This window comes from Lytechinus variegatus, chromosome 3 (genome assembly GCF_018143015.1).
Source record: "Lytechinus variegatus isolate NC3 chromosome 3, Lvar_3.0, whole genome shotgun sequence".
NCBI classification, from domain to species: domain Eukaryota; kingdom Metazoa; phylum Echinodermata; class Echinoidea; order Temnopleuroida; family Toxopneustidae; genus Lytechinus; species Lytechinus variegatus.
The window spans coordinates 51,446,410-51,473,608 of NC_054742.1; the positions used below are offsets into that span (position 1 = coordinate 51,446,410).

The 27,199-nt window shown below is 36.0% G+C and overlaps 1 protein-coding gene across 2 annotated transcripts; it reads right to left on the minus strand.

The window, feature by feature from the left end:
• Positions 1-657: 657 nt before the first annotated feature.
• LOC121411303 (ileal sodium/bile acid cotransporter-like) lies at positions 658-26,765 on the minus strand. Of its 2 annotated transcripts, XM_041603956.1 has the most exons (6): positions 26,201-26,765; positions 22,417-22,543; positions 13,363-13,448; positions 9,295-9,608; positions 2,888-3,098; positions 658-1,897 (listed from the first exon to the last, which is right to left on the minus strand). In XM_041603956.1, exons 2-6 carry the CDS (start codon positions 22,454-22,456, stop codon positions 1,379-1,381), a joined length of 1,170 nt encoding a protein of 389 aa, XP_041459890.1. In that variant the 5' UTR covers positions 22,457-22,543; positions 26,201-26,765; the 3' UTR covers positions 658-1,378. The 2 variants fall into 2 exon arrangements, with proteins under 2 accessions (XP_041459890.1, XP_041459891.1); XM_041603957.1 differs by lacking the exon at positions 22,417-22,543 and having other exon boundaries at positions 26,201-26,762.
• Positions 26,766-27,199: the final 434 nt, after the last annotated feature.

Here is a 27,199-nt window from a genome sequence, read left to right on the forward strand (position 1 = left end):
CGTTAAGCTGAAATTCACCATAGAATAACATAAATAATGATGAACTTAGACATTTTAATTTTGTGAAGGCTCGTGAACTATGTTCTTTCGTTAATTTTCGTTAAACATTCATTAATCATGTTAATGATGTTTTTCCCCCTTTTCAGTCTTCATAATAAAAATGAAGCCAGGCTTACTCGTATTATATAAGACATCAGATAAAGAATAGAAAATAAAATATGGACCAAAGAATTTACAAAAGAATGCAACATACTTATAAAGTACCCGTTCTTGCCAATGGAACAAACATAGGGGTAAAACATTCCACAGTAAAAACACTGCTTAACTTTTTCTATACAACGCCGTTGAACCTTACAGTATTTGTTTAACAGTTTAAACAATCATGCTTAATTCATTGAAAATTGAATATTAAAATCAAACTTTGTTGCTTAAGAGTTAAACACTTTGTTTAAACGACTACTGTAAGGTTCGTATATACACACTTAAAATATTGGGCAACACACTGTCCACTGTGTTGAGTAATGTATGTTGGTAAAAAATATATATACATTCTGAGCAATCATTATCTAATGGAGCAAATTTGTTACACAATTATTAGTTTTTATTACCCAATTTGGACAGATTTTAAACAATAGCTGTGTGGATAGTATGTTGCCCAGGGTTGGTTAAAAGTTGGGCACTTTTACCTAACTATTTTAAGAGTGTAAACAGCGATGTACATTTAAACAGCATTTTTACTGTCCACTAGGAAGAGGGCAATCTATATTCCACACAGAATTGCAGTTTTCATATTAAAAAAAAAAACTCTTAAGAAAATACAAAATTGAGGGATTTCCTTGACACTGATTATGATAGCATTATTTGCAACGATGAAAGCCAGCAGATAAGGCAGTAGCGTAGAGTATGGTAGATGGTCAAAATTTGAAGGGGGAGATGCACGCACCCAGATCTGCATCGGGGGACCGTTTCGTATGGCGAGTCGGTGATTTTCATCGACTAATTTGCTCTTAGCCAATCAGATACAAAGATTTTCAGTAGCTTATAACAACGGTCGGTGAATACCACGAACAGAAATTTTCATTGGGTAAGACCCAGTCGACTATACGAGGGGTTCTTTAGCCGATGGTGTATAGTCCTCGTGTATGTTAGTCTTTTATCATAATCATTGTAATATTTAACATGAACAAGAATAAACACCCCAAATGGAACAAAGTCACAGTACATCGCGTATCACACTGAGGGTATTCTGTGAAATCTCATTGTTGACTGTGATTTTGCACTATATGGATCATTTTATGAAGTGGAAAGTACCACCCCCTTCCTCCATTCCTCGCTGTCCTGATGTGTTAAGTTATAATGGAAAGTTAATGCAATATGGTTAATATTCTTCTTCATCGTCCAACACTTGTCCAAGTATATACACAACTCTCTCTTTCTTCCTCTTCATCTCCTCATCTAGTTCGGTAACCTCCAATTCGTCATCGCTATCGGGATCATCGAACATCATGACGATTTTGGGGTAAATCTTTCGGATGAGCTCTTCGACCCCGTAATAGGCCACGGACCAGATGAACCCCTCGATAGGCATGGATATGCTGAAGATGGACACCAGGGTAAGAACTTCATGGAGAGCGTTTTCGTCTTGCCCAAAATAGTTCCAGGCCATGGCTGAGGCAATGAACCAATTCGGTGTGCCGACAGCGAGCGAGACAGCACTGCAGGCCTCGTATGGTAACTTGAAGAAGGAAGCGAGGATGAGACCAAAGATGAATCCAACAAAGGGTAGGAGACAGCCACCTACCCAAAGCTGCCAGGCACCGATATAGTGATTTGGATGGTTTATGCCGTTCAGGATAGGACATACCACAACAGTCACTACAAATGCAAAGCTGCAAATCTGAAAAGAATATAAACTCAGTACTATTATTTACAATGATTAAAAAATAAATCACATTGACATAAAAGTTAAAGTAATTTATGCTCTGTATGCATGTTTATCCATGCTTGGAACAAAGTGACATCCGGTTAACGAAGAGTTAAAAGTAATACGCCACAAATCTATTATTATAGTAGACAATGTTATCAGCACTGTCAGAAGGCGACATATTGTTGGAAATGACAATTATTTTTCTCTTTTTTCAAATGTGATGAACAATCAACATGATCAAGATCAAAATAAAGAAATGAAAACTGAAAGACGAATATCAGGAAGAAGATTTCGAATGGACTAAAAAGTATTCGAGAAAAAGTTTCCAACTATTCTACGGGGGCATAGCGGCTAATGTACGGAAGTTTTGAGTGCCAAACAGATGACGAGATAGGAAAATGAGAAGATAGTTAAAAATGACGAGATGACGAGTTTTTGGAAGACGACAGGTAGGCTTGTTTGGAACAAGCCAAGATGGTGAGTTGTTTGAATTCAAAAAGTTAACTTTTTTCAGTTTGGGACAAGAAGACAATGCAATGACTAGTTTGACGAGTTGATGATTTTGAAAGTAGACTTGTTCGGTACAAGAATAAAGGATGACAAGTTGTTGAAATTTAGTAAGTTAACTTGTTCGGCGTGCTCGGGATAAGAAAATAAGATCACGAGTTGTTCGTGTTGTGGAACTCGAAACGTCGATTTGTTCAGGACAAGAAGACTAGCTGGCGAGTTTCTGGGAAACTGGCAAGGTGACTTTTTGGAAACATGTTCAGGACAAGAAGACAAGACGACGAGTTGTTGAACTTTGCCAGTTGACTTTTATATAGAGAAAAATAAAAGTTGTTAAAAATTTGAAATTCGACCTGCCCAGTCCCAACAACTCGTCATCTAGTCTTCTTATCTCGTCATCTGGCTGGCACTTTTACGTATTAGTGAATAACAACTAATGAAAATAAATATTACCTTGGCTACTTTCCTGGCCCGCTTCTCCCCTGCCAATCTCTTGAAGAGCACACCTAACCCAGTAGGTATGAAGATGATGACTTCGGTGATGAGGATTTCACGAGGTGTACCGATGACGTAATATGCATTTGACCACGCACTCGAGTAGAAGGAAAACCAGAATGGAATGAGCCCTATCGATAAGGCTGTAGAAAACATTGAAAGGCACAATCTGCAGAAATGGAAGACAAATAAAGGAAAATGTTAAGTCCACCCCAGAAAAATGTTGATTTGAATAAATATAAAAAAAAAACTAGCATAACACTGCAAATTTCATCAAAATCGGATATAAAATAGAAAGTTATGGCATATTAAAGTTTCACTTATTTGTCATAAAACAGTGATAATTTATGTACAACTCAGTGGCATGCAAATAAGACGGTCAATGATGTCTGTCATTCACTATTTCTTTTGTTTTTTATTGTTAAAATTATACAATATTTCATTTTTTTACAGCTTTGGCAATAGGGACCAACTTGACTGAATCATATAGTTTTAAGCAATGCTAGTTCCACATGTTCTTGGAGGAATCAATCGTTGTTTCACTTGATAATGAGGGGAAAATTAGAGTATTTCATATTTCATGCAATAGAATACAAAAGAAATAGTGAGTGGATGACGTCATCAGTCTCCTCATTTGCATACCGACCAGGATGTGCGTATATAACATGTGAAATTAAGCAAAACTTTAAATTGTCATAACTTTGTTATTTTACATCCGATTTTGATGAAGTTTTCATTGTTTTGCTTGTTGGATTTTTCTCTTTTATTCAAATCAATTTTTTGTTGGGGTGGACTTGTCTTTTAAGAACTGTAACGGGGTAGAATAATGTTTTATAATGACACATATATACAGATGATGGATTTCGATCGGTAGAACTTTTTGTTAACAGACTTTTGTTATCACATTTACTAAATGTAACATATTCAAATATGCAATATCTCCACTTTCACACTCGCTCGTTTTAATCGCTTACAAATATTGCTGTATCGTATAAAATGGAGGTTTCGAATATATATACACATATATATATATATATATACTTGCATAACCATTTCAATCAATGCTTAATGCAAAGCACATAGATTAGGCCTTCAGTTCAAAGAATATTCAACGTAATACCCGGGCGTCATATACTGAAACAGGGGGTATTTACTAATCGGAGCCAGTTAAAATGACTTTAGCCATCTCCCTTCTCTCCTATAATGCACTCAAACTGCACCCTCCCTCACGCATATGCGCCTAAACTCACGCACACATCTTCCTTATAAGCATTGTTTCACTTAAATTACATTTCGTTAATGTGAATTGAGGCTAGCTCCAAACCATCTACACCCCTATAGATGACTGTGATCGATTTTTCGTTTCTCCCTCAATATATGCTCGATTTCATGGATATAACTAACCACATAATTTAGTTTCTATATATCCTCTGAGAGTGTTCATGTTCAAGTGCCGTGAGTTAATGCATTTATAAGAATAAGTATGTTGAATTGCTGATACTATCCTTCACAACCTACAATAAAAAATCAAAGGGGAAAAAACTCTCTCTTCATAATGTGCTGCCCGACATAATCATCCAACATTTTCTTTCACTATGCCCCAAGCCTTTGAAATCTCGATACGTTAGTGACTCACGATATATTGTTTACGTTTACCAATTACTATTAACAACTTTTGTGGAAATCTGGATTTTTCATGAATTATTCGCTTTATATATCCATGATATTCATCATCTAGGATCCATGATAAAAAGCCCTGCTTCATGAACAAATATGGACCCTAACCTATATAACAATCCTTCATCCGAATTCGACCACACATCTCACAGTCATGATCTGGCCATGACCGACATTTTCTCAATTGGACCTGGGGAAAGGTTTGATAAGGTTTTGGTTTCAGGATTCTGACATAATTAGGAATATACACCCTTTTAAGCATTTTAAATGAATCCAGCGTGGTTGTGAATTTGTGAGCAGTCAAACATTAGATTTAGATTTAAAGCTTGCAGGTTGAATTTAAAAGCTACATTATTAAATTTAAATCATTTTAGAATACAAAACAAATCATTAGGATTCAAATAAACTCAGATGTCACCATTAATAGCCGTCTTGTATTCATTTTAAATCATTAATATTAAACCTGTATCTCATCTATTTAACCTGCGTATTATGATGCGCAGTTGCATGGCAGCTATAATGTCGCCGGAGCAACGTCGTGGATTCCTGATAAGACATTTTCTATTATTGAGATAAGTGTTGCCAGATCCAATCAGGTGCTCATTTTATTAACTATTATTGTAACTTTGTCATTATGTTAACTATCATGGTAACATGACACAGCAACCAATCACAACCAAGGTTACCATGGTAATTGCTAAAATGCAAAATAGTTACCGCAGTTGAAATCATAAAATGAAACAGGTGCTTAATATATCATAGCCATACTATCATAAATCACAACAAAAAAAATGCATAATTCGACATTAAATCTCAAAAAAAAAAAAAATCGCGCAATTCTAGGTCTCATTTAAATCGCAAAGCATATCACAAGGCCATGAAGAGCTAAATATGAGATTTATATATAACACTAAATAATGATAATACTATACTACTTTATTACTACTAATACTACTTCTACTACTACTACTACTACTACATCTTTATTACTACTACTACTTTATTACTACTACTACTACTACTGATACTACTACTACTCATACTACTACTACTACTACTACTACTACTACTACTCTACTACTACTACTACTACTACTACTACTACTACTGAGTGCTGCTACTATACTTCTACTACTACTAATATACTACTACTACTACTTCTACTACTACTACTACTACCATGACTACTACTACTACTACAATATTACCACTACCTCTTCAATTATTATTACAACTACTACTACTACTACAATTATGACAATAACAATAATGATAATAATATTGATATTTCATGTAATAATGACTGTACTGAATAAAACAAAATGATTTGACTTATCATGTCTACGCAACCAGTATTTTCCATCCAATTAGCATCTGGTCCCCTCATTGTTTAACAAACGTACCAGCAGATAATTGAAATTAATATGTTGCATAATGAAATAATATAGTCTCAGCTGTCCATTGCCTTGTCCTGTAACTTTGTACATCATGTATGACTGAAATGAATTATATCGGACAGCTGAATGATATACAAGGTGAAGAGGGAAAGCTATTCTCTCTGGGGTCCGTTGCAGAAAGAGTTGCGTTTAAACGAAAGTTAAAAAATCAATTGCAAGTCCCAAATGCGCGCAGTTGATTGGTTGAAAATAAAGTTGCGCATGATTTTTAGAGTTGCGATTGATTGCAACTCTTTCTGCAACGGGCTCCTGGTTGTGTTGCAGGGATGTCACCACAACCAGAACCGGGAAGTTGTTTGCATCATGTCAGTCATTAATTTCAGCTATAATATTTGTTAATGATAGATAATAACAAGAGGAGACGACCGAGAGAAAACATAGAGAATACACAAAAGTGTCTTGGGAGGGCGAGGAGGTGGGGACAAAGTTTTTTTTTTCAAGCATCCCAGCGTTGTTATTTTTATATTCATGAACATAATTCCATCTTTACCTTATACAATATCCTAACTGGAGAAAGAAAAACAATATTTAAATGTAGATATTTGTTTAAGTGTCTTTTCCCCCATCCAATGAATTGAATTTGGCCCAGTATCAATTATAGAAAGCCCCTGTTTCTTAAAGGCGTATTTTCCCTTTACATGTGGTTCAATGTTTCCATATCATCAAAATAGAACTTCCTGATTAAAAAAAAAATGATAATTTCGTCATTATGTTGAATGAATGTTGAGATGGAAATGATTCGCAATTGTCAATTTGAAGGACCTACATGGATACCATTCAAGGAATAGCAACATTCCTCCCATTCTTTTTCTATTCGAATGCATTTTAACAAATCACTTTTTTTGTGCGATTAAATCGATTTTCTTTAGAATCTGCGCTCAAATTTCCCTTAAAACCACAATCTGTAGGTATCATGCATATTTTGCAGGGTCGTATAAACTGATGGTTTGCGGTGTATACGAACGCCCCCCCCCCCCCCTCTCTCTCTCTTTCTCTCTCTCACTCTTGGAAAAGTTCATATCACCAAATAGGTTAATGTGACCGTTTTGGGGGTTGATAAAGTGAATTTTATCTCCGAGGTCGACGAGAACCCTTTTCTTTTTACAAAGTGAACCCTTTCCCCAGAAAGTTTGTTGTGGGAGCAATTCAGAACATTTTTATTTTGAATTGCTTAAACTACATTCTTGATAATATCCATAGGGTTAGGATTTTTTCATCATTGTGTTTGGATTCCCTTATTTGGGAAGCCCACATTTTCCCAATTTCATTTGTAATTGTTTTTGTTCATTTATATCTTTTTCTTTATTCACTTTAGGGAATGGATGAATAATACAATAACAAGGCAAAGTAAAATCAACAAAGATCCTCTTGATTCTATATATACGAGCAATCTAATGAATATAAATCTAACCATTCACCTGCATTCGTGCATGGAAAACAAATCAATTATTAATATCGCGGTCCCAGCTTTTATAGGTATATTTCTGTGAATGCCCTTCGACATTATATATGCTTCTCGGTATACTGCATGTTATTGGAGCCTGACTATAGTGAACTTGGGGGAGGGAGCAGGGAGCAGCCCATCCCCAGAAGTTTTTAAGAGTTATACGTTCCATGGCTGATTTTTTTTTTAATTCACACAGAAGATTTCCTTCAATATCAATTCGGACGTTTCCCTCTGTAGTTAACATAATCATATTTTATAATATTATTTAATTGGTGAATAATTATGACGGGGGATGTGTTAATGGACGTCAATCTTCGATATATATGTAGTTTTTTCTTTTATTGGAATTGTTTCGTTCGTTTCCGTTTCTGTAAGACCCCCCCCCCTCCCCCTCTCGCTCTCTCAGATACCTTTTTTCATCAATTCCTTGGTGGAACCGCCCTCCAAACAGTTATTAATAATTTTGACAGTGTCCGATACCATTTTTACTATTTACACTGTCAGTGAGAGAGGGGTGAGGGAAATGGAGGGATAGAATGGCGGAAAAGGGGGTAAATGAAAGAGGGGCACTGAAAATTAATGTGTGATAGGGGGCTATTATTTCAGATAAATGAAATAGGAAAGCGATAAAAAATCAAAGTATAACAAATAAAGGGTCTGTCAAATCATGGTCAAACAAAAAAGATATATAAGACAAGAAAAAAGAAACAAAGAGAAGTGGAGTCGCGCAGATATAATTCTCTATCAATCATAATGACCATATTCATACTCTCTCTAGGTTCGTATGATAGTCTCCGCCCCTAATATAAGTCTCTGAGATACACCAAGTTCGTGATAAACCGATGATTTTACAATTCAACATCCACTGAAATTTCAACACAATCATAAATCTTATTTTTGTATTGTTTATATAAATTCCACCCTATCCATCTGCAAAGAATTTCCTGTATTGTAATCTGACTCCTGCATGATCGTGGACATTAATTATAACCACACGTTATGGAAATTTTCTCGAAATGAAATAAGTGTTATTGCTTGCTCTCCCAACCGAATCGTCTATACTAATTATAAGAAGTCATAATACCCCGTGGGAAATAATTCCACGCTTGCAATATGACATACCCTGAATAGATTACTTCATTGTCGAATTTCCGATACTGCTCAAAATAATGGTTCTACAGGTAACCTCAACCGTCAACCACGATGCTGACATGTACCTTCATTTCTACCTTTCTCCATTTCTCTTTCGCAATGATGCGCCTACTTCTCTTAATGTCATCCTATATAGTCCTTCTCATTTTATTTAAACAGTATCCTTGCACATACTGTCACAACCTTAATCATTTTCATTGTCAAGATTTTATTTTCACATTCTATTCTGATCAATATTGTTCATTTTAATGAGGGATCCGCTTGCAATACAACCCATACTGTTCAATGCATCTCGACTTCATTTTCAGAAACGGATCAATGACCCACTTAACCGGACTACAACATGGGGCGGCACCACAATATTTTGATAGGGACAGGAGGGGGGGGGGGCTTGGTGGAAAGACGTCATATTTTTCTCAATTGAATTAAAGAGATTATATTATAGAATTAAACAGCCCAAACCTGTCCTTTCAATAATCTTCCATTTCTTCCTTTTCTCCCCTTTCTTCCACCTTTTTCACTTCTTAAAGAATCATAGGGGCAATGGTCGCTCCCTCACCCCTCCCCCTCCCTGCGGCGCCGCCTCTGTGGGTCGTCATCAACGGCCAACCTGTGCAGAATAGAATACATACCCGACAGTGACAAACCCTCCTCCGTAGTAGACGAGGACAGAACAGAATGGTGATACAGGACACACGGCCAGCATGATAATAGACAGGGCATCGAAGGTACCCATGTCTAGGATGAGAGCCAGGAGATAACCGACCAGGGGCTGGATGAAGTACTGGAGACCTAGACCAATCATCACGCTCTGAGGAAGATGCATTTCTTTACGAGAGAAGTCATCCATCGAGATGAAACAACCCATACCAAACATGACGATGGCCAACCCAACGTAGCTTATTGTTATTCTAACGATAAACAATACATCCACGTGGGTTTCAATCTAAGAAAATAAAAAGAAATCATCTATTAATTCAATTCAATTCAATTTATTTCACATTTGCATAAAAAGACAATACATACAATTACAGTGATAAAAGGCATATAATACATGAGATCACACTAAATACTGAGAATACAAATGTGTGGAATTTAACAAAGGCAAAGGCCTATCAAAGGCAAATCCCAAACGGTTGTAAGCAGAAAAAAAGTATTGTAGATAAAAAGAAAACATAAAAAAAAACAGAACTAACCAAACACAAAGCAAACGACAAAACGGCGTAAAGAACAATTCATGAGTTTACAAGAATTTTTAAATACTTTCGTTTAAAAGAGTTGAGTGTTGGACATAATTTAAGATCAATGGGTAAACTATTCCACAGAGTGGGTCCAACCAGTGGCGTACGTGTGTCACGGCATTGGGGGGCACCAGCAAAAATTTTGAGCCACTTAGTGAGCGCTAAATTGCCAGGTACACTGACCTAATAGAGACATTTTAAGGACAGTGCCATTAAAGTGATCATATAATGCGAGCGCGAAGCGCGAGCTGAAATTTTCGTATATATTGACCTCAAACAGGGAGATTTTAAGGATTATATCTTTAATAGGAATCCATTAAGAGTATACAAATCTCACTATAGTCATATAATGCGAGTGCCAAGCTTTTGCTGATTTTGTTAGAATTGCATCTAAATGCATTGAGCACTTGTAGTAATTGTAATCATCATTATACGCATCTCACTAAATAATCAAATATTGCGAGCGCGAAGCGCGAGCTAAAAATTTAAGAAATTCAAATATGAAGAGGGGCATTCTAAGGCTTGTTTTTTGTAGAAATTTACTAAGAACATACGTATTTCACTAACCAAAATGATGCGAGCGCAAAGCGCGAGCCTGAAAATCTTTTATATTCAGATCAGAAAAAGGGACATTTTAAGGACTGATTCTAGGAATTCATGGAGAGCAGACATATATCACCAATCCACTAATGTGAACGTGAAAATCTTTTGAATTCAGATCAGAAAAAGGAACATTTTAAGGACTGATTCTAGGAATTCATGGAGAGCAGACATATATCACCAATCCACTAATGCGAACGTGAAAATCTTTTAAATTCAGATCAGAAAAAGGGACATTTTAAGGACTGATTCTAGGAATTCATGGAGAGCAGACATATATCACCAATCCACTAATGCGAACGTAAACACGGACAGGAAATGTTTTATGTTCAGACCTTAAAATTGGGGAATCACTTTAAGCAGTCATGAAAAAGAGCATATATAGTATTGAACATAAAACAATATCTCGAAGTGCGAGGAAATATTTTTGGTGTATGTCGACTTGAAAACGGGAGGTTTTAGTTTATTAGGATTACATATCTCGTTAAACAGACAATGCGAGCACCAGGAACAATGAAGACGTATATAGGCCCTGAGTTAATTACGTTTCATAAAGTTATGAAAAATATTTCTTTTGTAATATAACATAATTATAATTTAATATAACATCATATAATGAACAATAATTTCTTCTTCCCCAGTACGTTTCTCTTCCTTTCTCCCTCTTTTTCTCCTTTTCCCCGTTTTTTTTTTTTTTGGTCAGCCGATGGGGGGGGGCACGTGCCCCGCCATAGTTACGCCACTGGGTCCAACATATTCAATTGTAGTTCGTGAGAAATTATATTTGAAATTAGGTAAATAAAAGTTGTCAGACTGTCTAGTAATGTAATTACTAACATATTTGTTTTTCACAAATAAATCATCATAAAAAGAGGGAAGAGCATTGTGAAGAAACAAGTACATGAAATTTGCAATTTGATAGCTGTTTATATGACTGATGGTAAGTAAATTATTTTTTTGAACAAAGGTTGAGTACTGATTCTTGGGGAGGAATTGGTAATAACTCTTATTGCACGTTTCTGTAAAACAATTATTCGGCTTAAATGGACCATTGCACAATTACCCCAGAGTATATTGCAATAATTGAAGTAAGGCAAGACAATATTGATTGATATATCATTATCATATATTAAAATGTATTTAAAAACGATCCATTATTATAATCATTCGAGAATGATTCTTTGAATGATGTTAAATTAGCGTGTGGCCACCTAATAGCTTCATGATGTTTTTGTTTTCATTTTGAACAGCTCCAGCATACTGTTCTCCACAATGATCAAGATTCCTGTCAATGATTATGGTAGCCATTGCAAAGCACTATAGTTAGAACCCGGGAGTTATAATACTATTTCTTTTAAAACGAGATTGGGATCTATCGTGCAAGCGAGACACCAAAACTTATTGGCTCAGTGGCTTGATGATCATAAAGTCAAGTCAGTGCACCAGTGTCTTTGGTAAGCAATAGCGAGTTTTCACTACCACGCAGAACGCTTTCAAGAACATAGAAAACACATTGTCATAAATATATGCCCTCTATGACAAAGGGCAACCAAGACGTCTTTGTCGAAAATTGGCGAATCAAAACAGCAGTTTCGTCCTGGAGTCCTGGGGAGCGTTTCATGAAAGGACTTGTCGGACGTTTTATCCGACAAGTCCCATTTTATCCGACAGTTACTATAGTAACAGTGCCTCTCAGCCAATCAGAATCAAGGAAAGATGTCAGACCTGACAACTTGTCAGACATAAATGTTGATGAAACGGTCCCCAGGGGTGCGTTTCATGAAAGGACTTGTCGGACGTTTTATCCGACAAGTCCCATTTTATCCGACAGTTACCATAGGAACAGTGCCTCTCAGCCAATCAAAATCATGGAAAGATGTCAGATCTGACAACTTGTCGGATGAAAATATTGATGAAACGCTCCCCTGGACTCTGGACAAACGACATATTTGCAATATTTCGTCAGCTCCAATACTTAGGACGAACTGTTCTTGCAGCTCACCAATTATTTTCAACAAAGATTTCCCAGCTGGTCATTGTCAGTTTGCGGGTATTCTCAATGCATTCATGGTGTTCTTGAATTCGTCCTGCGTCACGATGCGAAAACTCCCTAATCATCAAATATGCACTGTAAAAACTGCGGTGTTAAAACTGACACCAATTGGTGTTGATAGAGGACCACACCCTGAGGTGTTAAAATTACACCCTAGAGATTAAACACAACACCAAAGAGTGTAAATGTAACAACAAAAGGTGTTGTAATAACACCTATAGGTATAAAACTAACACCACCAATTTAACACCGGTGTCAAATAACTGGTGTGGTCGTCTGTGTAAAATAACTGGTGTGGTCCTCTGTGTACACCGGTTAACAACACAGTTTTTGCTGTGTATGCGGTTCCTACAGACGAAGACGATTATCAGTTGACCTTCTTGCTAAGATTGTCTCCTTGCGCATGCACAAGGGTTAAAAGCCAGAAGTTAAAGCATTCTTAGCAGTTGAGTTCAGACCTTAAAATAGCCCGTTCTCTGTGCCCCTCAAACGATGTAATGTCTTTTGAATTGTGTAGGTTGAAAACCATCATAATATAATTATGGATGATTGTTGTTTGAAGTGTATAGGTCAAGCACAAGAGGTTGCATTAGACTTGTTGGAGTTCAAATTCTTATGGATATGGACTTTTGCCTCTTATGCGGCCAATAATGACATTTTTCTTGTTAAATAATCCTCCCATATAGGTCCACAGCCAGCTTATGAAATGGCGAGAAAGTATTTAATTGTTTAATGGTGAAAACTTGCCTAAATATTATGGAGAAAAATTACACAAAAACGAGGCACTATTTCTGCATTATACTCACTGATTGGGCGAGAAACTCGTTTTCTCTTGCTGTGAGGTTGTCGAAATTGAGTAACTCTCTAGAGACTCCCATTTTCAAGGTGATTTCTGCGAAATGAAAAAAAATGATAAATATTATAATCATCATCATTTATTTATACTATATCATTACTGTTATACTCATCAGCAGTATCAGTATTGTTATACATAATTATATCATAATGTATAATGCAAAATTACAGTGCACCAACAAACTGATGTTCTTCTCTTGGTCTATTCAAAGCCTATTTTGTTAAAGTCTCACCTTTTCCAAAGATAAACCCAACTTTTCCTGACTAATGACGCACTGAAAATAGTTCCCATTTTTTTCTCAGATTGTAAAATGAAATAAATAGGTTATTATGACTGCTTTGTTTTATCTATCTTTCTCATTCTACCATGCTAGCATTTCATAGCGTTAAGAAACTTCATTATAATGTGCGCGCTATACACTGTTGAAAAAATATTGGGTAAAAGTTTAACCAGCACGAGGGTAATATGACTTGTGTCCAACAAATAATATTTAGCAGCATTTTACCCAATTCGTGATGCATATTGTCCAGTAATGTTAACTTAACAAGCAAAAATTACTTTAGAATGGGCACAATTTTCATCACACTTGATAAATAAAAATGCCCAAAAGAAATTCCGAATGTTGGTTGGACACATAAATACCCTCATAGATCATTTTTACCCAATATTTTTAGAGCATATGTAAAACTGAATAAGCTTATTATTTTTTTTTATTAATATACCCCCTCTTTCTTTCTTTCTTATTCTACCATGCTATCATTTCATAGCGTTATAAAAATTAATTATAATTTGCGCGCTATATATGTAAAACTGAATAAGCCTATTATTTTTTCTATTAATATAGCCCCCTCCCATGCATGCCCACATGTCAAAATACTTGTAAATAGACATTGAATTTATGGATATTTTGTTTGGAAATATTCTCGTGAAATTTCACCGTTCCTTACATTATACCCTTCTGCTGATGGCACAGTCTTTTTATTGCATGCTACTTTGCCTTTCAATTAATAAACATTTAATTTCACATTAACATTAATGTGTCCTTTCTAGTCCAAAGTCACAAACTGCTCATAGAATCGTTTATTGAATTTAGTCGTGTACATAATTTGATTATTTTACTGATATTGTGTATACGTCAATTATCGTCGCCGAATCCACGAAGCGGCACACGCGACCGTTGATGCACGAAATCACTTTTAGAAATGGACGCGAATAAAGAATTTTAGATTTTCAACTGCCCGTTGCTATATGATTGTGAAGTTTAAGATAATGAAGAATGCACATACCAAGAGCCAGGTATCTTCTCCTGCCGAATGAACATCAAATCTTGACATAGAAGTGATTCAAACACAAGCATGACAAGTGTCGTTTTGTGGAATATATTACTTCAGCGTGCGTAGTTCTAAACGGCGCGCACGGCTGCGTGCTATTTCGTGGATTTATATTTTACAAAAGATGGCTAGTGTAGTTTTTTTTGCTATTACTGATATTGGTATTTATATTCAATATCACCATAGGCGGCGGAAGCGGGGGGGGGACGTGTCCCCCCGCTTCTTTTTTTTTTTTTAGCTTATCAATTTATTTTCCTACGTCCCCCTAAAATTTTTGGGTTGAGAACCTTTTTTTTTTTTTTTTTTGCTTGTAAAATTTTTTTTGGTTGTCCCCTCCTAAAATTTTTGGCTTCCGCCGCCAATGAATATCACAGTGTTAAATAGAATAAAAGTAAATAGATGTACACAATAAAATCAGTGGTATAGTAGACCCACTCAGCTTTGTTAATATTATATTACAGTACTTTTCTTTCCTGGGTCAAGAAAATGTGTAACAAAAGTTACTATAAATGACCTTGAATAAATTATTCATCAAAGAAAGATGATAAATGGCAAAACAGCAACAATGGAAGAGCATATCCCGCAGCTCTCCCCCACCACCCACTCCCACAACCTCACCCCCTTGTCAAGTGTGTTTCTTGCCGATCAGAGCAAGATATTTCTTTTTTACTTCGAATTTGTCACAATCAATATCACCTAGGCCTAAATTAGTTTTAGTAAATTACATTCATATTATGTTACAAGTATACTTGTCACTGCTTCATACCATTGTAAAAAGAAAACTTTACGTTTCCAGTGACAAAGATGACAAATTAAAGGGATACTCTGGGCTGAAAATATTTGTACTTAATTAAATAGAGTAAAATTCACAAAGCAAAATGCAGAAAGTTTCATCAAAACCTGATAACAAATAACGAAGTTATTGAATCTAAATTTTAGCAATGTTTTTAAAACAGTAATAATGCACGTCGTCATGAATATTCATTAGGTTGGCTGATGATGTCACATCCCCTCTTTCCTCTTTCTTATCTGTTACATGAAATCATATTTGTTGCATTATTTCATACATGTGTGAATGATATGTCTCCCTTTTAATGAAATAAGTTGCAAGAATGAGTATCAAATGCACTAAATCAGTTGTCAATCCGATTTTTCGAGTTCTTGGAGAAAAAAATTGAATAAACCTAATTTCATAAAATAAAATACAAAAGAACAAGTGGGGATATGACATCAGCAGTTTGCTCATTGAATATTAATGAAGACACGCCTAGAACTGTTTTACCGGAATAATGCAAATCTTTAAAATGTCATGACTTTCTTATGCATTGTCCGATTTTGTCAGTGTTATGTTTGTCTGATTTTTCTTTTATCTATTCAAATTATATTATCTTTAGCCTGGAGCATCCCTTTCAGTACAGTATTGCATTTTTTTAAAACCAAATTGAGGTGATAATTATGTTTTATTATTGACTCATGTACACGTATATCAGTGCATAAAGAGAAAGAGAGTATGTTGAAATGAACTTCTTTAAAAAAAATGTGTAGTGATATCACTTATCATTTTGAGTAAAAATTTAAGTGTGTTTGCAATTATCGATTTTTTTTTTTAAATACTAGTCAGAGTTTGCAATTGCACCTTTAAGTTTTTAGCGTTTATTTTCGCCTCTGCATCTCTTTTTAGCTATGGAGGTTTTCTAACCAAACCTGTAAGCAATTATAGAGGCTTTCTAACGGAAATGAATTCTAATGATTGGTATTTCTGCTCAGCTAGACGAAGGGATATACAAAGATAACGAATCTGTACCTTATCGACAAGGCGTGAACAACATTTTTGACATATCCTGTAGCAAATGAAATCTGGACTCGCTTATCATTATCATGCTCCAGTCAATCATTTTAAAGAAGGAATTATTTGAATAGTAAAATTCATGTTCAACTTCTAATAGAATTGTAAATATGATTATTGTGTGAAGAGAGATAATGTCATGTTTCTCAAAACTAGATACAATTATGATATAATCCGTCCTTTTTATTATTCTTTACATTAACAATATTTTTTCTGTTGTCTTTTTTAACAAAAAAAAAACACGACACAATATGGCGGTAACCTTGTGGTTAACTGCCCATAAAAAGGTACAAATTAATAATCACCCTTCGGATTTATTTTCCATTCTCACTATTTTCAGTGGCATCGATTCCCATTATCCTTTCTAACATTGTACACCTCTGTTGAAAAGGTAGAGATATTGATTTATAATTCGAATTTGATCCTTGATTAATCATTGCTATGATAGATGATTGTAGGCGCGACCTTGGTTGGAAATTGCATTTTATTCAATTTATTTACTGAATGTAGTACCACGATGTATTCCAGGTCAACATTGAAGTAAATGAATATACACAACATCTGCAACATTACAATGACTGAGTTTGACAGACTGCATGGTGATGACTTCAAACGATGCATTTTTTTCACAGTAACTGCTAAAAAGATTTGTGTCAAAAATGTAATAAAAAAAGTGCTTTTGTTGATTGAGAACTAAACAAACCCTTTTTAGAAATATAACGAAAATATTTTGCGAGCAGTTTACAGCGTAAAACAGGTATTACACGTCAAATAATTATTACTTGAAAAAGAAAACGGCAGTAAAAAAATTTTTGGGTTTATTTAATTTATAAATTTATTTTGGACAGGAACAAAAACAGAACTGATAAAAGAAGTATGTTTTTAAAATATATTTGTCAGAGAAATATTTTTTTTTTAATGGATAGAAATGTGCAGCAGTGCTAGAAAAAAACCCAAAGAAAAGGTTGAATTGCCTAAGGGCTCGTAAGCATTCATGTAAGGAAACTTTAGGTAACTTAAACATGATTTTGTTATTACTGTGACGATTGTTGTTTCATGATTTATAATGTGAGTATACGTCAAAACATGAAATAATATGAAATTGATGATCAAAATGATGACTCCGAACTGCTTGAGTACATGAGCCGTGTTCTAATGACATGCTCAAGCTGATTAAATAAGAAAATCTTTGATTTCTTAATTGGCTAAATCGATCATTGACTATCAGGATAAAGATGTATATATATTAATATTTTAGCTGAAAAATATAGAAAGGATGTCAAGAGAGAGGGGGCGAGGAGGAGGGATAGAGACTGCATGTGATAGTGTGTGTGGATGTGACTACGTGTGCGTGAGATACAAAGAATAGAGGTAAAGAAAGATTGATGCAATAATAGGTGTACATTGTTGAAGGGGCGTGGATGGTACGTTTGGTTTTAGAGGAGAGGGGAATGAGGGCTGAGATACACCCACATACCCACACACACACACATTAACCCCTACTCTCCAATAAGATAGGGGGAGCTCGTGTGGAGGCACGTGTCCTTTACACCCCTGGGACCCGTACAGATAAGAATCAAAGCTCCTGAAACATTCAAGTTACCACTTACTAAACATAGATTTCTGATCACACCGGAATATGATAGGACTGAACTTCCCACAGGTGCATTTTGACATGAATTTTAAAAAGCTATATTACCAGGTCGTCCGCAATGACCGAAAGAAACATTGAATAATCGGAAACACATGTGGATTTCTTCAATGATGTAATGATGCCATAATGTGATGTTAATGACAACCAGTGAGACACATCTCCCAACATATCCATTCAAAGCTCATCCTATATGTATTCTCACTTATCCCATCCCAATTTGACTTGAGGCAACCCCTTGGCAATTACAAGCCGATGGGAAAATGTCGATATACTTGCCATTATCATTCTTAGTTTAAAGGATTAGGGAAAAATCTTATTAATATGTACCAGCACAGCAAAGTGATTACCCTCTGAGTGACATAGCCAACGTACATAATAAACTACTGTGATTCATTCCTGTAATGAATGAGATACAAATTAACATCATTAACTTAGAGAAAAAAGTATACGGGCGTGTGTTCCACTAGATAGAACATTGGACTCATGATTGTTAAGTTGAGATTTTAAATCCCCGCTCGACCATTATCTCCACTTTAACCCAAAATGACCAGAGAGCAATTCATTCCGTTTGTGAGGTCAGCCACTATGACTGATTCACTTATAGACGTTATTTTTTTTCTATATGTAATGGTTATACCTGTTTGGCGTTTATGCGGTGGAACGCGGCACTGCCAAGTTGCTATGGGAGTTACTTCAACCATTACTTCAATCATGGTTAAACGGAAAAAGAAAAAATCTTTTAGCTCAGAACGTTGAAAAATACTGAACGACATTGCTACAATCATGTCTTACTTTTACATTTTGAAAAAAAATGGATAAGCGAAATGCTACATAGATGTTAAATAATTGGAATCCTGACAAACACGTGTTTTATTTCTGATGATTATAGTTCCATATGTGATCACAGTTATAAAGTCGTTACGCATGTCCTTATTGCTGCAGTTGCACCAACGAAACAGACTGAAGTCCGATCAAAGCTAGTATGTTACTTCGAATGACATTATCATCTATCGGTTTGAGGTTGATCAGTTTTGTTGGTGTTGGATCAACTGTATAAGAAAAGGAAATACCTATCGGGGGTTGGGCCTTAGTCTGATCTTATCCTAAATAAGGAGCAACAACGATATTATAGTCATCCAGAATGGGTTAATATCTACTCTAGATGATATTTGCCAGTATACACCCACGAACTCACCCCCCCCCCACACACACAATTATCTTCAGTTGTTATTGACCAGGTCTGACTGGTGCTGTGAACGGCAAATGCCAATCTAGAGTAGATGTGAACCGCCTGTTGACTGACAAGATTGACATATTGCAGAGAAAGAGAGACTTTATGAACATACTAGATAGGATCAGAGATACGGACAGTACAAATCACATCCTGAGTTGCTATGAACGAATGGGACAGTTTTTAATATGTGTGACCCCCCCCCCCCCATCTAGCACGCACAAGGCGATACACACAATTCTAGGATCCTGAAACACTAAAATAATTATCTTGAAATAAACGATTCCATTCAACTTGTTTAATTGTATGAAGTTGATAATAATAATGATAGCTGGATTTATAAAGCGCTTTTTTGCCTGAGGATACAAAGTGTTGTTATTATTACACCGGCTTTAGCTCGAGCTACCATTACCGGCACTTATAGAGCATTCAAGTAATATTAATCACTGAATAATCACTTCACTTTCCTGTATCGAATATACACTCTTTACAATCCGGGGTCAGAATGACATAAGAATCAGTCCGTTTTGGATTATCCTTGAATTACAAGGCAATTTTACAAGCCAATTTTACAAAGAAACGGTCATATCTGACCAAGAAATGGCCTTCGGACATTACTTGAATTTTCCACCGAGGGAAAAATTTCCCCGGTATTCTTTTAGAGTGTATGATAATTCGCTAGGTGTGCTACGGGGAGAGGTGTGGGTCAAGAAGGTGGCATTCCTTTGATGCTTCCTTGTTAAGATAATGTGAATACCATTTGTGATGAATAACGTCATCTCCTGTTTAGACAAGACGAAGATGTGTATATCAAACCATATTTATGTTATAATTATTGTGGGTTTGACGTATGATTCACAGAGAGGAGCCCCATAATTATGTGCGTGAAGTTTACTGTACCATCACTATAATAAATCAGAATCACAGTTTCAACGTGACGTACATGAGTTACGATAAACATCTCAATACATGGATGTAAACATACACTGTGTTGTTATTACTGACAGCATGTGTCTGAACTGCCAAAGTTGACAGTCGTCTACTATTATGAGGGCATTGCCCAGCTACTTGTATGGATTATCTTGTATGACTCTTAAAGCATCTCATGACACATGCTTTTTTATTTGGTAAACTCAGAGTCGTGTTTAGGTAAAGCTTAACCATTAACCATGTGCAGAGAAAGCACTGAACTCCAATATCTGAACGGACATTCTTCCAAGACGTGCATGGGGCGTCGGGGTATAAGAGCTGAAATCGCACCCTCCCCCATCGTTTATTCCCCCTTTGGACATTTTCAGCCCCTTTTAAGGTGGATCCCTTGATCCGCAACACAAAGATCTATGTTAAAATCTTTTCTGTATCTGATACCTAAGGGAGGGAGAGAACGACTTTAGACAATTAATTAGTGAGTATGTATGTGTAGTGTACCCATGAGGACGGTGATAGATTCATAAAACAGCCAAGGGTATTTTGAAAAAAAAAAGGATAGGCCTGTGCAATACAGAAAGATACACTCTTTAAGAGTATTGGTCACCATTATTATAGCCAGAGAATATTGTGCCTTACACCAAAAATGCTAATACGTATTATGGTTTGACTTGATATCATTTGGCATCAGTTTGAGAGTTAATGACCATCAAATCGAATTAACAATCTGTCTCAATATTTTGGGTTGGACACAATTTGTATAACAACATTTTGATATATTCTTTAGAAAAAGAGTGCAGGTATAGACATATAATCAGATTAACAGAAATATGAAAAAAATATACGATGGATAGGTTAATAGAAAAAGAAATAAATGGACAATTAGGCATATATGTAAAATACAGACGGGAAGATAAGTAGATAGATATAATAGTTAAATGGATAGACAGATAGATAGACAAAATAAAACATAGGTCTACATGAAAATGCGGGTATAGATGGACTTGTATTGTAACAAAATCTAACATCCTAAAACAGGATTGGTCCAAGTGTGTGACTGAATTACATGTGCCCAACAACAACAGCATTAACCAAATAATATGTTTTTTGGTATTTTTACTTTGACTATTAATTTTGGTCTGACAGATATTACAAACATACTGATCATATTGACAAATTCTTATAAAACTTTATGTATGAACGAATGTAAATATTCCGATATGGGTCATAATACATGAACCTATATACATGCAAATTAGTATTGAAGGCAGAATGAAATAAGACATATACACTTGCAGTAGCGCAGTAGGTAAACAAATTGAGGGAACATGTAGCACGGGGAGCGGGGAGAGCATTCCTTAAAAGTCGCAAGCGAACGAAGTGACCGAATAATACAAAGATCTTTACAAAATGAAAATCAAGTATTGTGACCCATGCATTTCGAACAAAATATCTATAAAATGATTTTCATTATTACTTCTTTAATTTCCCTTTTGTCAGTCGTGGAGCTTTCTGAGGGAGGGGCCACCAAGGTCCCCCACCTAATTCTGTACGCCCCAAAAGACTGATGATTGGGGCCGCGGAACGGTTTTGAAAGTGGGGGGCCCTGAGCATGCACAAAATTACAATCAGATGTTAATTTCCCTTTTGTCGGTCTTGGAAATTTTGCGAGGGAGGGGCCACCAAGGCCCGCCCCCACATCTATACGCCTCCAAAAGATTTCGGTTTGGGGGAAATGGGGGCTGAAACCTACCCAGCCCCCCCCCCCCGTTTCCGCGGCCCCTGTATAATACAATTATACCATGCAGCACCCAAAATTATAAACTTTGATCGGCCTATATTGCTATATTTGCTATAATCAAATACTCAAAAAATATCAACAGACCTATTTTTCCTTCTCCATTTTTACTACGCTGAATTGTTTATCTTACAGCGCGAAATATCTTGCATTAAAGAACTCCAAATTTCGGCGCCTACAAAATTGATTGAATTAACACATGTTTAAATTAGCTCACCTTTATGAGGAAGGGAATGATAATATATTCCAAGCCTCATATGTTGTCACTGCCCACTCGCTGAAATCCCGAACTGAAAAATGTTCACACTCCTACGAGGGGCCATTATTTTAATCTTCCTGCCATGCTGCAACAACGATATCCAGTAGTGGAGATTGATAGTAGAGTGAAGTGAAAGGAACAAACCCTTCCTTCCCAATATAATTGGCGTAGACAAGGGGGTACATAGGTATACATGCCACATTAGAATGAGAAATTAAAGAGGGGGAACCGCGAGCGGAGAGTAAGTGACATTACACGACACCTTACTTGCAGATGGAACGTTTATCCATCATGTCCATGTCGTGAATGTGTGCATGGTTATTAATGTATGCTCATCCGAAAATGTATCTTACACGTTATTTTCAGGATTGAAAATTACACCGAAAAGTAAGGTGTAAGGTCATAGTTGATTATGTGGTTAGAAAGTACCCTTTTTTTTGGGGGGGGGGGGTACCTTACTGGTGGACAGTGGCGGACCGTGACCCTGAGGAGACAAAGCATTGGAGGGGCACAGCATTGTTCACAAACAATACAGTGCCCCTCCAATGCTTTGTCTCCTCAGGGTCGCGGTCCGCTACTGCTGGTGGAGAAGGGCGCCGTCTCTTAAATTAATGAAAAAAAAGAGACACTGAATCATAAACGATAAGTTGCCTTAAGTTAAATATCGAAGACCAACACTGGATGCCTTCGATAAGGATATATTGCGGATGGTATACACTGTAAAAAAATACAGTGCTAATTTAGCACTTACAGTGCTTGTATAGTGACTGCACTACGAGTGCTGATTTTCTAGTTTTAAATTTGAACTAGAAAAAAGCACTCGTAGTGCAGTCACTATACAAGCACTGTAAGTGCTAAATTAGCACTTCATTTTTTACAGTGTATAAAGCGTAGGCATACATGTATAACATTCAAAATAAAAATAGGACCATATATTTTGTGCCAGCTCATTGGAGATTATGCTGGTAGAACATATAATGTCGCCAAAATAGAGTACATAATAAAATATTACAAGATGGTTTCGATGTCATAAGGTGAACACGATACACACTAAGAAATAAGGGTGCAAATCTTAACCCCCAAGGAGTGCCAATGAGTACAACTATGCTTCTTAAAGTACATTAAAGGGTGCAGTTTGCTACATATAGCACCCTAAACGAATAAATTAAACACTCAATGGGGGGCAAATTTGAACCATTTACTTGATCATGACCATGATCCAAACCAGCATTTACACTCTAAAAAAATATTTGTTAAAAATGCTACATGAGGTTAACTATGTGTCCAACCAACACTGGGCATTTATTTGGGGCATTTTTATTCATCCAGTGTGATGAAAATTTTGCCCATTCTAAAGTAATTGCTGCTTATCTTTCAACCTTACTGGACAATACACTGTAAAAAATGAAGTGCTAATTTAGCACTTACAGTGCTCATATAGTGACTGCACTACGAGTGCTGATTTTCTAGTTTAAATGTTAACATGTGTTTTAAGTTATGGTACCATAAACCCCAATGCTGATACGTCACAAAAAAATAGTGCTCACTCAACCACGAACATACGTTATCAAAAATAGTGTATGTAGTGGTTAAAATATGATGGATAGTAAAACAGCATATAACACCTTTAAATTCACCAAAAAACCTTCACCCAACCCTGTACTTACACTATCTGAAAAACAACTCTTGTGACTTAAACAATTGTCATTTTTTTAATTTAATCTATGCTTACTTATGCATGACCCAACCGATCAATCTCATTTTTTCACAGGATTTGCTTAATGAGTGTAAAAAAACACCTACAAAATGTTATTACTCTGTTCAAAAGTTACAACATTTTTATTAGGGGGGACTTACTTTTTGTTGAGTATACTATAGAACGTATCATAACATTAAGGTTGGATGATACCATACACACAATTATATTTACTTTAATATCAAAGTTAAGTTTTAACTTCATTTAAAACACATCATTCACCAAATTCACTTCTTAAATACCGCATTCAATCTATACAGAATGATGAAAATATAGAAGTAGACATCTTTTATGTGCACTGATGAATGGAGAGTAGCACTATAACTGATTAATTATTGAATACCACCAGGCAGACACGTATACTGGTCATATACCAGCATGTTCATAATAGCCTCATTTAGGGAACGTGAAAGTTAGGTTATGATCGTTCTTAATGACTATCTTGAGTAGGCCTAAGTTGGTCATGTGATATCCCTGTAAGAGAATTTCGAAGGTTCGATATGATAAAAAGGAAAGATAAACTTAAATTCGCCCTCATGGGCATATAATACCGGTGCAGAATGATGGGTATTGAAATACATATGTAATATATGCATACGTGTACGTATGGGTGTCTTCAGGATGTGAGGTTTGTGATTTTTCATTAAAAAATGGGAACAAAAAACTATAGTCTGAACTACTTGAATAATTTGGACATTTTTTTCGATTTGACTTAAGTTACTACTTTTTCTACATTATGTTTGATAAATAATTCCATGAAGGCAAACTTGACTAAAGATGATCATAGAAAAAAAATCCTTATACACACGAAAAAGTTCTAATGAGGTCTATTAGGCCTTACATCAAAGAAAACCTACATATGAGTATTAATGGGGGTAAAATAATCCAAATGTAACATATTCCATTTTCGATACAACGATACCATATATTCAATGGCGCACTATATATTACACCAGCTGTAGCCCCAACTGCTAAAAGCGCTTGGTGCATTCAAGGAATCCTGCCGGATGGTACCCATTTACCTCACCTGGGCTGAGTGCAGCAAGAGATTCGTAACCACTATATAGACCACGACGCCCCCCCCCCCCCCATTTTGAACTTAAAGACCAAATGGACAAATCTTTTTTTTCTCTCTTTATTCATTGATGATTCATATAATTAACGACGCCCCCCATTTTTAACTGAAAGACCACATGGACAAATCTTTTTTTTTCTATTTTCTCTTTATTCATTGATGATTCATATACTCAACTGCAAAGGACCATCAAACAAAATAATCTAATAAAATGCAAATCAGGTATGTGAGGATGTGCATGTGTGTTTTGCCATGGCTGCCAATGTACAGAGGTCTGAGGTACAGAAGTCCGAGGTTCGATTCCCGGCACGACATTCTGCCCTTGAGCAATTCACTTTACACAGTGCCCATTTGTTTTTCATTATAGATGAAAATAACATTGAAGCATTATTCATAAAACAAAATGGTTGAGTTTTTCTGTAGATGTACATCTATTCTGTATGATTAGCTCAAAAATATGTTGATTATGTTTCTAGTTTCTCGTGTCATTACCTACACATTAATGATTAGTCTTAGCACCCTCCTATATTCCCTCTCCTTGTACGACGAGCAAAATAATGACGATGCTGAATATTTCATACAAACGAATACCCCTTCGGGAAATTTAGAAAATGTCTCCTTATGTCCATACAATGGCGATTGCATGTGGATTTTTAATGGGAATCAAATTGGAAGAAAGTTGGAGACGACAAGCCATTACCTTCCACCAATCCGCCACAAAATAATGTTATGAATGTTGCCGACAAGCCTATATGCTAAGTTGTTGCTCCAAGTGTGAGCAAAATGTATTTAATTCATAAAACGGGAAATAGTTGGTTCTTTGGGCAAAAAACACTAACCCTCTAGAAGTTATAGATATCTTGAATAAAAAATAACGTTTTTATCAACGTTAAGAATAATTGATATATTACCTCCTTCGTGCGATTCAAAGCAGTTGCAGAGATTACTTCCCAAGATCTTATTTAGGCAGGCTTCGATTTACAGTATATCCAGGGTAATGATCACCTAAGGAGTGTACAGTACAACACCTATGTTTCAAGGTAGATTTCTCTTTCCGTGAGGTCCATCATTAAGAAAGGGTTGGTGAAACAGAAGTATATTTCGCTGCTTTAGAAAAAGAGATGAGTGGCGCCAACCGTGCCTCAGACTTCAATTAATAGTGAAGCAAAACACGGATAATAATTACATTTGACATCCTCTATCATCCATCTATCATCAAAACGCTGGCTAAATGTTGTCAGATGCCTTTAGGGAATGGGGAAAAGTTCATCGCTGTTTAAGTTGATAAGTTAAACCACGTTATAGGGGAGGAGGATGCTTTAGAAGATGTAAAAGTTGAGAACTATAATGTGCGCTCGCGCAAGCCGTAACGCAACAAGCTTCACGTTATGAGAAAAACGTATGTGCCACTATGTCAACGCCAGCATTGCTCCTCCTCCACACCGTATAAATGCACATGATGAAATGAGACACTCGTCTACCCGGATAATTATCCTGCTTTCGATACCAGTATTATTATTCGTTTGTTGATCTTACGCATGACTATCCTTGGGCACTTTTTACTATACCATATACTCCATTTCCAGCCAAGTCATTGTAAAAAAATAGCTTATCTATATTTTGTTGTTTAATTCCTGAATGATTCGATGACTCTGTCGACCAGAAGAAAGACTTTTCTATTTTTATACTTATAAGACAGGTTTCAGTATTTGTAATAAGTATTATTGGTTGAGTACTTGTAAAAGGCCCTTATTCTAAGATTATATTCATCTATTGTGGATACCGAATGCGACAGTACTATTTAAGGTCAAGAGTCACTGTGGTGTCAGTGGCTGTGTTCAAAGCTCACATCATGGGGTCGTTAATTTACGATATTACAAGTCCCCCCCCCAAAAAATACACAGTAACAC

Bases quoted from the DNA above. Each gene is read 5' to 3' on its own strand.
- LOC121411303 (XM_041603956.1), bottom strand. From the start codon at position 22,456: ATGAGGCTTGGAATATATTATCATTCCCTTCCTCATAAAG. The intron at 13,449-22,416 runs GTGAGCTAATTT...TTCATTTCGCAG, and splicing joins TCATTCCCTTCCTCATAAAG to AAATCACCTTGAAAATGGGA. The intron at 9,609-13,362 runs GTGAGTATAATG...TTATTTTCTTAG, and splicing joins ACGAGTTTCTCGCCCAATCA to ATTGAAACCCACGTGGATGT.